Raw genomic sequence first — 12,543 nt, forward strand, 5'->3', positions numbered from 1 at the left:
TTTGTTTATCGTACCACTGTTCACAGCTTCTCCCTTTTAATGTTTTTATTTTGAGCCATGGTCTCACCAAGTGGCCCAGACTAACCTTGAACTTACTATACTGATCAGACTAGCCTCAAACTTGTGATTCCCCTGTCTCAGCCTCCAGAGTAGCTGGGATTGCAGTCATGTTCTACCATCCAGGCTTAGATTTTCTTACAATATACTTACTAAAATCTGAAACTTCCATAGAATCTAAAGTAGTTCCTCTTGCTCATCATTTATGTTTTAAAATATCAGTTGTTTAAATTAATTTCCTTTATTAATTCAGTTTGACTATCATAAAATCTATAAAATGATAGCATAGAACCTTAGAGCCAAAGATCAACTATAGTTTAAGGAAAGTTATTTTGAATTTTAATTTAGAAATAAGCATGTAGGAAGCCAGGTTTGATGGGTCACGTCTTTAATCCCAGCACTTGGGGGTTTGAGGCAGGTTCAAGGCATTTCCTAATAATTAGTGAGCTCCAGGGTTGTCAGGCCTACAGTTCTCAGAGATCCCCGCCCCCCTCCCCCAAAGAAAGAGGTAGCTGACATACAGGAAATTATTAACATGTGAACTTTGCACTTACTTGCATGAAAGAGAATTACTGTGTGCTTTCCACTTGTATGAAAGAATTACTGTTTGCTTTTTAATCTAAGTTTAGTTTTTTGTTAGTTCATTTGTGATAGTTTTCTTGATACTTTTATTTTTTCTTTGGTTTACTTTAAAACATTTTGTTAATTTGACAGTTTATATTTTGTTATTTCGTATAAAGCAGATGAAACTAATGGAAGACCTTAATTGCAGGTGATTACTTTTATTGATTGACCCTATGTCTGGTAACTGTGAGAAATACTGTCATTATTGCTTTTGGCCACAGTTTTCTTAGGTTCATAATTAAGAGTCAGATAGGGGTTATAAATGAAAGATCTTGGATAGCAGATATGTAATAGGCTTGGGAAAGACTTAAGATGCTATTTTAGTTCTTGTCACAGAGTAGACAGTATATACATATATATTATAATTTATTGACTGAGTAAGTATAGGTATAGTTCACATTTTTTTAGTGAATGACATTCTAAAGCATGTTTGATATTATTGCTTTAAATTGCATGACTGGTTGCTGAAGTCTTTTGAAAATTATTTAAAGCATCAATAAGAAAATCTTCCGATAATGAATAATTTTGGGTACATTAAGGTTTCTTTTATTTGGAGTTGAAAATTGATGATTTTTAACACAAAGTGATTTAAAATGTCAAGAAAAAAATAGGGTAGTTTTAATGTAGTCTAGTCCTTGCACCTTATAGAAGGCCATAGGAAACATGATTTAACATACAGGAATTTTAATTACATATAACTGCTTCCATATTGTTTAAACTTAGTTTTGTTTTAAAAAATGGCAACTTGCCATTTTCGCTGTTGACTTACTAAACTTGTTTGCATAGCTTATTCTTTATTATCTTTGTTCATTCATCTACTTATTCACTAATTCTGTATTTGTTGAAGAAGTGCCAGGCACAGTCAAATTGCTTTAATAATTTATATTGTGATTCAGTGAAATTAAAGAAGGGAAAGGTTTTGTACATTGTAAAATGATATTCAAATGAAGTTATTATATTCTTTAATGGTGAATCATGAATGAAAATAACTTTACTATTGAATTCACTATGAATTTTGTGTGTAGCTTTTTATAAGAATGATAAAAATTAGATTATCTAGCACTAAAATATTTAATTCAATAAACTTAAAAATAAACCAAATTTTATGTTAACTCACTGGAGAGAGCCCGCAGAGAGCATATTTCTACAGAAGTTACTATGGGAGGAGGGTCAAGTTTGCTTTACCATTGAAACAGGTGGCAGAACTTTAGCTCATCTTGTGGACTAATGTTTATGGAAATGTGGGTGACTGAACGGGAGACTAGATGACTGGAACAGGAGCATTGCCACTTAGGAAATCAAACCAGAGAATATGTTTACTGTTTAGGAGCCAGTAGCATTGCTTTTACATATTAAAGACAGCCTTTCCTGCTAATGTAATGATTACATTTTAAAAATTATCTTTAAAGATGATAACCATTTTAGCTTTTAGACAAAAGGTTTTAAAACTGAAAGTTGTGGTTATAGGTAAAATTTGATAACTGCTTCAAATGCGATGGAATAAGACCATCTCTAACAGTTAGGTGCAGTGGCCCTAATAAAGTTTGTAAAACTTGCTGCTTTAATTTAATGTACATTTTAAAAACTTTTTAAAAAACATATATTCATTGATTGTTCCCTCCTTCCCTCCCTCCCTCCTTCCTCCCTTTTTTCCCCTTTCCCCCCATTCCTCTCCCTCCCTCTCCCTTCTTCTCCCCCCCCTCTGTGTGTGTCCAAGAAATTAGTTTTCAGAAACAGGTCCATTATAAAATAAGATTAATTGATTTGGGTTGATCTGGTTCAATTTCAGGAAGACTTCCATTCTCTCAGTGTTATTTGTAAGGGTATTCCAGCACATTTTACTTTAATTGGAAGTATCTCTTGGATATATTGTTTTTGATACTATCCTAATATTTATTCTACTTTTACTCCCAAGAATGATATAAATTCTCTTTTGTCCAGATTGTATAGTTTTATAATGCGAAAAATAAACAATCTTACTCACTTGTCTAAACCGTACCAATGAGAAGAGCTGAGTGCAGCTATGATGGTGACATAACTTTGCACTAGTCTTTTCCAGTGTTTAACTTACAATTCTCTATACGATATACAGAGTTAACCCTTTGATTTAGCTAGTTCTATAATATGCAGTTACTTGGGTTTTTCAGATACGATCCCAATCAAAATAAAATGTTTGAATGCTATTCTTTAGGGCTTTTATTTTTTTCTGTTTGTTCTGTTTTTAATGTGAAGTAGGTATTATTTTAAATGATGTGACTTTTCTTCTGGCAGTATTCAGTGTGGGAATTGCTGCTGGTAAATTATATCTTATTTTAGAATATTTAATGTTAGTAGAGATGTGTCAGGAGGACAAAATTATAAAATTTCCCCAAAGTTACCTGAACAAACAATTTATTTTTTTCAAATTTCTTTTAGTTTAATGTTCTTTCAGACAATCATGGTTTTGGAAAAGAGACCCAGATTGCAGCATCTGTCTTTATTCTGCAGCAACAGGTCTCCATGATTATGATTTTGAGTAGTTCTGCCCTTTCCCATATGTATTGCACATAACGTATTTGCATAGCCCACGACAGGGTGGTCTTCTATTGAGCCTTTGTCAGATTGTTCAGAGAATGTTTAGTTTTAATCACTGATTGATAAAAAGTTAGGCTTTACATACAATATGTGTTGGAGGAAAATTTGTAATTTAGTTCAGTACTAGCTGGGAATCCAGTGTTGAACTTAATACTGTGTACTATTTATGAAACCCAACTTCATAGAATAGTACAGTACTCTATGTACCTGTTTTTTTTTTTTTTTTCCTAGTTACCTAGAGTTCGTGCTGTTTGTCTTTGGCCACCTAACACCAGCATATCTAGTCCATATTTTTGCAAATGTTGAAGCAATTTTTTTCTTAGATTGGTAGGGATAACAATAAATAGTTCATTAAGTTTATTGCCATATATGTAAGGAAGCCTTTTTATTCCTAATTTATCATATAAAGACCCAGGGCATACATTTCTACTGTTTGTCTTAGAAAACAATCTATTTCTTTTGAGCAATTCTGTTTTTTTGTTTTTTTTTTATATTACAGATACTGTTAACATTGAAACCTGTCATGTTTTCAAATTTGCAAATTTCCTAAAACATTTTATTCCATAACTTTGGTTCATCTTTCACATGTAGAGTTTTGAAATGAAGAGAGCAGACTTGAGAGTCAGGTTCTGAGTTCAGAACTTAGCTCTACAGTTTACTGCCTTGAAGTCTAGCAAGTTCCCTCTTCTCTGTGAGTTCCAGTTCTTTTCATTCTGTGAAGTTAATAGTGCCCTAATGATTATGATAGATGAGCAGTTAATTATTGTCATGTCTTTTCTACTTCATATTCCCTTTGTTTCACTTTCTTTATCTACCAAAAAAATTACTTAATGTTGTGCACTTAATGTAATCTACCTAAAATATTTTTAGAGCAAGGCAGATAATATAAACTATTATAAACTATTATAATATAAATTAGTTTCGTGGCACATTGTATTTTACATAAAGTACAGCTATTAAAAATACTTTGACATAACTATCTGAAATTAGAGGGATTTGGACCACTTAACTTTTATTCTTTCTCCCGTCATTTCAAGTATATGTTCTAAGACATGGTTCCTGTTTATTTGTGTAGGTCTGACATGGTTTTGTCAGGACATTTTATTCAGTCACTGTCATGGCACATTTGTCCCAAGACCAGAGCAGTATCCTCATTATAGAACTGTTCAATAAATAAGCCCCTCATGTTTGAAGAGCTAGACTTAATGTGACGTCTGGTCGGATGAAGACATTTACAAAGGCTTAGTTGTTATTGTTATGTGAGTTCAAGAGTGGGGAAAAAAAGAAATTCTTTCTTCCTTACTTCCTTCCAGGCTGAATCATCGCTAGAGAGTGGGAAGCGCAGCAGCAGCAGCCACAGCAAAGAATCCAAATCCTCAAACTGATCCTGCAAAGCATCATTTCTCCAAGTTGGGGGCTCAGAGGGGAGCCATCATGAGCGATGTTACCATTGTGAAAGAAGGTTGGGTTCAGAAGAGGGGTAAGTTAAGTGCTCAGCAAAACTGCTGACAGTAAGGTTGGCGAAAATGCTGAACAGTGAGTGTGTGCTGAGAGTTGATATGCTGTCAAAGACAGAAATAATGCTCAACATGTAGGCTAGGAATTTGCTCATAGGGAATTTCCTTCTTAATTTTGATTTTTGTAGTTTGTAATTATGATACTAGATTGTATATGCACACATGTTAGTACTGTATTTTTCTGTGGAGTCTTCAGATTCTACAGACTACAGAATTATTTAACATATAGAAATGGACTCTTGTGTCTATATAATAGAATATAGATACTTAGGTAAAAATACTATATTGAGTCAATTTGTATAGTGGTAGAAAGGTTTAATGTATTAAAGGGAAAGTTTAGTCCATACACTGTTGAATTGTTGAACAGGTCCATATTAGGTAAGTTAAAGCTATAATGTAAAAAGTTCAAATGTGGAGAGTGATTTTCTTTGTGTGTTTAATTTGATATTTCTTGTTTATATTATCTACTTTTACTCTATTTCTTGTCCATTCTTTAGGTAAACACATCATTTTTATTATTAAATAGCTGATGTAAAACTTAGTTTATAATCTGAGTGATCACCACCTTATATCATCTATATGTTTATTAGAGATCTAGTCTTTAGGCTGGATGCTCAACCACTTTACCTGTCTACCTGCATGACCAGTCAAATAGGATGAGGGATGCTTTTGAGTCTTATATTTTTTGTTAACTAAGTTACCTCTTACACATGACTTTTCATATTCTTTGGAGATCTTTGGTTAATATCTATGCTAAAAAGTCATATGTATTATGGAATTTTTAAATAGGCCTAAGTAAGTTGTATAGCATTTTAATGAGTTATGTCTAATATTTATGGTGATGCAACAGACACTACAGTCCTGATATATGTCCATCACTCTAAAAGTTTATTTCTGCCTCTTTTTGGTTCAGTGCTTCTCTTTCAACCTTGACAACCACCTAATGTGCTGTCTGTTACTATAATTATGCTTTTCTAAGATTTCAGTTCAATGGACTCTTGAAATCCACAGTCTTTTGTGTCTGGTTTCTTTCTTGTACATACTTGAGTGCTTTATCCATGTGGTATATGTGAGAAGCAGGATTCTGTGGTGTGGAAATAAAGTTCTTCATTTATTTGTTTATTTTCAATTTTCTTTTTGAAACAGAATCTCACTTTATACCCAAGGTCATGTAGCTCAGGTAGTCATCCAACTTGATGACCTTCCTGCTAGGCATCTTGAGTACTGGGATTATAGGCATGTCACTCACTTCTGCCTTTATCTTTTTAATACTTGGTAGAAATTTGGACTGTCTCTGAACATTATGAATAAAGTTTTTATGAACATTGAGTACATGCCTTCTTAAAATGTATTCCCATTTGTTTTGGGTAATAACCTAGCATAAGATTTTGGGCTATATGGTAAGTGCCTGTTTAAATTTATAAAATTGTCAATTTGTTTTCCAAAGTGACTGACTGTAGTGATAATATTTTGTGTGTGTGTTTTAACAGATAAAACTTTCCTGAAGATCAGAGTGCAGAACTAAGCCCCTATAGGCCTGGGAATGGTGGCTCACACCTTTAATTCCAGAAATTGGGAGGCAGAGGTAGAGGGATCTTTGTTAGTTCAAGGCTACCCTGGGCTACAGGAGATTGAATCTGTCTAAAAGAGAAGCAGAGCACATACAATGGTGATCCTAGCACTTGAGAGGTGGAGATAGGAGTGATATGGCTGGGTGGAGAGAGGACTACACAGTGGAAGGAGCTAAGAGCTTAGTGCTGTCTGAGGACAGGATTGCTTCCTTGGTAGAGGTTAAAGGTCTCACTAGTGGCTGGCTGTACTGCTTCTCCCATCCTTCAGCTCTCCTCCCCTTATTTCTGACTCCAGGTTTTATTAGAATTCGTGCTACAACTGACCTTCGATGTTAACTTTTTTCTTTTATTCTCATGTATTTGGAAAGCATTTAAGATCTCAGTGCTGTGATTTTTTTTTCTTAACTAGTTTATATTAGTTCTCTCTCTCTCTCTCTCTCTCTCTCTCTCTTTTTTTTTTTTTTTTTGGTAGGGAAAGGGAGGAGAGAAGATAGCAAATCATTTAAGCCTTCAAAATTTTTCTTTATTAGTTCCTAAAATCTGGTTTGTAAGATTGTTGTAAGGCTCAAATGAGGTAATGGCTGTGGATATCTTTATATTCCTGTCTGTCTAAGGCCTAAGGCCTTGAGTATTTTTAATTAACTACATCTTTTCTGAAATACCATGTTGGAAGGTTGGTATTTAGTCTGTAGACTATATAATAGAAAACAAAGAAAATGGTATGTAAGAAATTCTGTTGTTCCTATACTGGACAGAGAAGCACACACACTCTGTGTGTCTGTGTGTTTGTCTGTCTGAATTTGTGTTTATGTTTTGTTGAGAAGTAGTGACCATCTGAACATAATGTGAGTATGTGAGTAGGTACTCAGGTGTCAAATGAAATGTAAAACGTTTCTGTGCTTTACCTCTTCATTTGGTTCCTATCTTTAGAGAAAATCATTGTAGCGTCTGTCTGTCTGTCTGTCTATATATCTTTTTAGACAGTTTCTTTGGCTGTCCTGGAACTCACTTTGTAGACCAGGCTGACCTCAAACTCACAGAGATCCTCTTGCCTCTGTTTCCTGAGTGCTGGGCTTAAAGGTATGCACCATGACTGCTCAGCTGTAACCTTTATTTTTAATTCTTGTGTTGATCAGTATCCTAATTGTGCATAAAATACACAGTACTTTATTTTTGAATAACTGTTTTTACATAATCTGGTGTTTTTGCTAAAAAATGAAAAAAGTTAACTTGAGAGACCTATTCACCTTTCCCTTTTTGTTTTGTTGCCTTTATGGCTAAAACTTAGATGTTGGACCATCACCTTTGAGAACATTATCTCTAAATTTGCTTTTGTAAACTGTGTCTTGAATTCCTAATATTCCCTTCAAGGATTGTGCTGTCTATAATATTTATTGTTTATTGTCAAGGTTTATAGTAGTTAAACTGCTATAACTGAAAAACAGCGAATAACATTTATGATGGTATCCTGAAGATAAAAGGAACCTTTTTTTATAGCTTCTCAGTTCTCAATATTATGTCTTTCTATGGTTTGCATCCTGATTTTTTTTAACATTTTTTTTTCTTTTATGGCTTTTGAGACAAGGTCTGACTATATATCCCAAACTAACCTTCAACTTGTGTTCTTCCTGCCTCAGTCTCCCAAGTTTGGAATTGTAGGTATTGGTGACAATGTCTGTCTTTTTCTTAAACATTCTTATGGCCATGTTTCTTCCCTGCTGGTTGAAGAATATATACTTTATTCATTGATTGTTTTGCTTTTTAATCCTAATATGTGAAGTACTAATGTACTGTTTTTTGGGTATAATGCTAGCTAACACCATGTCATTCTCTATTAAGTTACATGCTTCCTTGGATCTCATATTGTTATTATTTTGCTTTGGACTCATTTCACAGTTTCCTACAATGTCTCCTAAGCTGATGCATGTTTTCAGGAGTAATGTGTATGGGTGCTTGTCAGTGTAATATTTAAAACTGTCCTTTTGACTTTCATGTCTGGTATATTCCTTGGCTGGGTTTAAATTCACATTTAAATTACCTTCATTCAGAATTTTGAAGGCTACATTCCTTTGCCTTTAATAACCAGTCTTATTGAGGAGCAGTGTGATGGTGTGATGGCTCATGAATTGTTTCTTTGTAGGAAATCCACTTTTGTTCTATGGAAACTGTTGATGCTTCTGTGTCTTTGGAATTATGAAATTAAAGGAGGGTGAATTACAGTCTCATTTTTTGCTCATTGTCTTAAAAGGTTTAGTAGATAATTTGAATATAAAAGTTTAGGTCTGTCTTCTTTTCTGTAGTGGGTTTGTTTTCATGTCTTTTTTTTCTCTTGTGTATTCTCTTACTTCCTAGAGCTTCTAAATGAATTTGATAAGTAAAAACATTCATTCATTTCCTGTGTCTTTCTAGGAAAGAGGAGAGAAACATTTTTTTGGATCTTCCATTGACATTTCATTTTCTTCCAGTGTATTACTGAATAATTTCAGTAATTTATATTTCTAGCAATTCTTTGTAGTTCATAGTTACTTTTATAATAGTTTAGAACACTAAGTTTTATTTCGAGTTTTTCTCCTCTTTCAGTTAAGTATTCCACTGTGTTAATTATCGTTGTTTCTTTAGGTGTCTCGTGATGTTTGTGGCACTGGTAGTGCTCTCTTATTTTATTTATTTATTTTTACCATTTTCTCTGTATTTTTGGCAACTAAGTGTGCTGAGTTAGAATTTGTGATGTAATTAACCATACTTTTGAAAGCATTATTTGAAACCTGAGAGTAAATAAATTCTGGTATCCCCCACTCTTTGTTCTTCTAGACAGCTTCAGTACTGTTCGAATAATAATTTTGTGTTTCAGTCAAACATATTTCATAATATAGACTGTTATTTGGCTTTCGTTTGGCTTTGAGAATTTCTCTTCCCCAAAGCATTGTTATTCACCCTGGACAGATAATTATAACTTGAACCCTGGTGTATTTGTTTGGAGGTATCTGTCTCCTTTACATTATAGTGTGGTTTTAAGCATTATTAGGTATGACTGTAGAGAATTGTATTAAAATTAATTACTATAGTGATTAAAATATAAAATAAATAATGAAGTTAAATTCATTGCTGAGAATGTTGCTTCCAGGTTGTTCAGTGGTAGAGCACATATTTCCAGTACTGGAAACAAGTGATAATATAGTTCTTAGTTTGAATATTAGTTTTATTTCTCTATAGATTGGAATATATATATATATATTTGAATCAGTTCTTGTTAATATATATATTTGAATCAGTTCTTGATTATTTAACTTCTTTCTAGATAAGTTGAATTTTCAGTAAATAACTTCACAGACAATGGGAAAAAAAGGTGCTAAATAGTGATATTCGTATAGGATAAATGATTTCTTAATATTGTTTGTTAGAGATTTATCAATAATGAAACTGTCTTGTGGACTTTTCTGTAGCATTTGAAGATGATGATTCAGATGACATACAAACTTGGCATTGCTAGTGTAGAATTGATAGTTATTGCATAGCATAGACTAAGTTAATATCTGTGTTTTCCTTTGAGGTGAACCTAAGGAGCACTTTTAAGCTTGACTTTATATTAACATAGTAACTACCTGTATATTTAACAAACTCTTACTGATAATGTTCTGGGTGACTCCAAACCTTTAAAGTTGGATGGTGAGTTTTACTTTTGTGTTTTCTCAGTTTACTATAACTACTGGTAATACTTGCTATGTAGAAACACATAGTACATTAGTACAATAGAAAATTCAACAATTTAAAAAGATTTTAAATGATAAAATTAAATAAGCTGCAATAATGTAGTTTCATAATTTTTAAAACTTTTTAAATAATACTGTTTCTTAAAAACCTAAATGTTTTAGCCTACTTTTTAATTCCATAGTAAAATACCTGAAATAAGCCACTTTGTAAAAAGAAGAGGTTTGTTTAGTTTATTTACAAGTTTGGAGGCTCAAAGGCATGGCAGCTACATGTACTTAACTCTGTTGAAAGTTCCCTGTCAGGTGTCACATTTGGAGACAGGCGACAGGGAGAGGACAAGAGGGACCATGCTTTGTAGCAGGGCCTTTTTTTTTTGCATCACCAACCAGCTCCCAAATCATGATGTGTAGACTTAACTAGTTTTAAGTGCTTGGCCTAGCTTAGGCTCTCATTTCTGGCTAGCTCTTTTAACTTACATTAACTTGTTTCTCTTTATCTACCTTCTGCCTCAGGGCTTTTTACTTTTCTTTCCTTCTGTGTATCTTACTTTCATTGCTACTCCTGTCTGACTTGTTGGTGACTGCCTGGCTCCCGCCCTAGGCATCTCCCTTGTTCTCTCTGCTCTTCCTTCTTTCATTCTTTCCTTTGCTCAAGCCTAGATTTTTCCTCCTGTTTATTCTCTCTGCTTGGCAATCCAACCTATCCCTTTCCTACCTAGCTATTCAGCTTTTTATTAGACCAATCAGGTACCTTAGGCAGGCAAGGTGAAATAGATGTAAAACATCTTTACATAATTATATACACGTTCTTACATTGTTAAAGAAATGTAGCATAAATAAAAGTAACACACCTTTACAAAAAATAATATTCTGAAGCATCAAATGGAACACATCTTTGCCTAGTTAAAATAGTATTTTACAACAGTGCTTATTTTTTTTTAATAATCACTTTCTTATAGGAACTAAAGAGGTCTCATGAGAATAACCCAGCAAGAGCGTGCCCCTAGTGACCCTGAGGACTTCTCTTCAGGCGTCACTCTCAAAGCATTTATCATATCCCCAAACTGCCACCGTGGGGACCAAACCTAACATCACAAAGGATGCTTGGGTGACTCTTATCATACCCCAAGTATAGCACTAAGTAATAATTTATGAGTGTAGAAAGTCAGTTCTTTGGTAACAAATTAGGAATCTTAGTAGTCAATTAATATATAATGTGACCTTTGGGACGTTAATACAGATTTAAGAGATAACTTATTGAAAACATTTGATTGATGAAAATGATGCTGGTATGAATTTGTTATACCTGTTTATTATTTTAATTTTTTTTAACAGATTGAACCTTTCTGTTGTTACTCTGTTGTAACCAGTTGTGCCTTCAAATAACCATTTTTTTGTTATTTAGCTTGTATTTGTAATATCCATAAACTCTGTCAATGGAATACTTGTCTTACATTCTATGAAATGGTTTAGTTAAAGTAGATTGGTAATGTAAACATTTTATCTCTTAATTGTCTCATAGGAGCTAAATCCTGTTATGCAAAATACACTGTAGCAACATAAGGATTGTGAGCAGGTTATGTTGTGATTTGTGGAGTTGTGATCTAATAAAATTACATAATTTGTTTTATGGAAAGCAAAACAATAATTTTTTAGGTACAAAAATCTGAGAGCCTTTCTTTCTTTGTACGTGTTCCTTTGTTCATGTTTTATTTATGAAGTAACTTTAGAAAATAATTTTTAAAGTGGTTAAAGAGAAAGAAAATGACGTGATTTCCTGTTTACTACCTAGTAGCAGGGTTTTTTCCCATAGAAAGTGGATAGCTGTGGTGGTGACTGTGTAAACCACATTTCAGGTTAGAGAGACATGCTGTAACTGTTGAAGTTACCAACAATGAGTTTTCTCTTCTACATCTCATGTAGCCAGGATTGGCCTAGAACTTGCACTACAGTGAGACTGGCTTTGAACTTCACTCCTGCCTCTACCTCCTGGGATTACATATGTGAACCACTACTAAGTTTAAATTCATTTTCTAAAGACTTTGAAATTTAGAGACTTAATGTATTTGTAATCTGGGATTTTTCTCAATTTTCATACGCTTATTTTGAAAATTGTAAGCAAGAAAGGCTAACAGAGAAAACCATCAAGTGATAAGCTCTTATACACATTCTAGGGTTAAGGAATTGTGAAATTGCTATGATGCAGATATATACTTAATTGTTTCCAATTAAGAGTGAAGCTATGTGTCATTCAGTTTACTTACAAATGTTAGTTTGTTTTCAGTGTGCACAAGGCAAATTTACCAGGGAAATATATGTCTATTTCTTCATGCTAAAGATTTTCTTCCTATAATGTCAAATAATCTGTGAAGAACCAGAATTCTTTTTTTGTTTCTACAATTCAGACATAGCCGTCATTAGGCCCATGGGGTGCATGTGGCTGAGTATAGCTATAAACACTGCTCAATGTTATGAGCTTAATTAAAATAT

General features: G+C 33.4%; 1 protein-coding gene across 5 annotated transcripts in view; it reads left to right on the forward strand.

Annotated features, from left to right (window-relative positions):
* Akt3 (AKT serine/threonine kinase 3) overlaps window positions 1-12,543 on the forward strand; it is a 241,832-nt gene that overhangs the window by 4,975 nt on the left and 224,314 nt on the right. For all 5 annotated transcript variants that reach the window (XR_015001246.2, XM_085687654.2, XM_085687652.2 and 2 more), the window contains exon 2: window positions 4,569-4,735. Coding sequence is in view for 4 of the 5 variants with exons in the window: in XM_085687654.2 (XP_085543780.1) it covers window positions 4,690-4,735 (46 nt within the window). In the remaining variant the exon portion in view is untranslated. The remainder of the gene's footprint in view (window positions 1-4,568; window positions 4,736-12,543) is intronic.

Source organism: Myodes glareolus, chromosome 5 (assembly GCF_982192425.1).
Source record: "Myodes glareolus chromosome 5, mMyoGla1.1, whole genome shotgun sequence".
Classification (NCBI taxonomy): Eukaryota; Metazoa; Chordata; class Mammalia; order Rodentia; family Cricetidae; genus Myodes; species Myodes glareolus.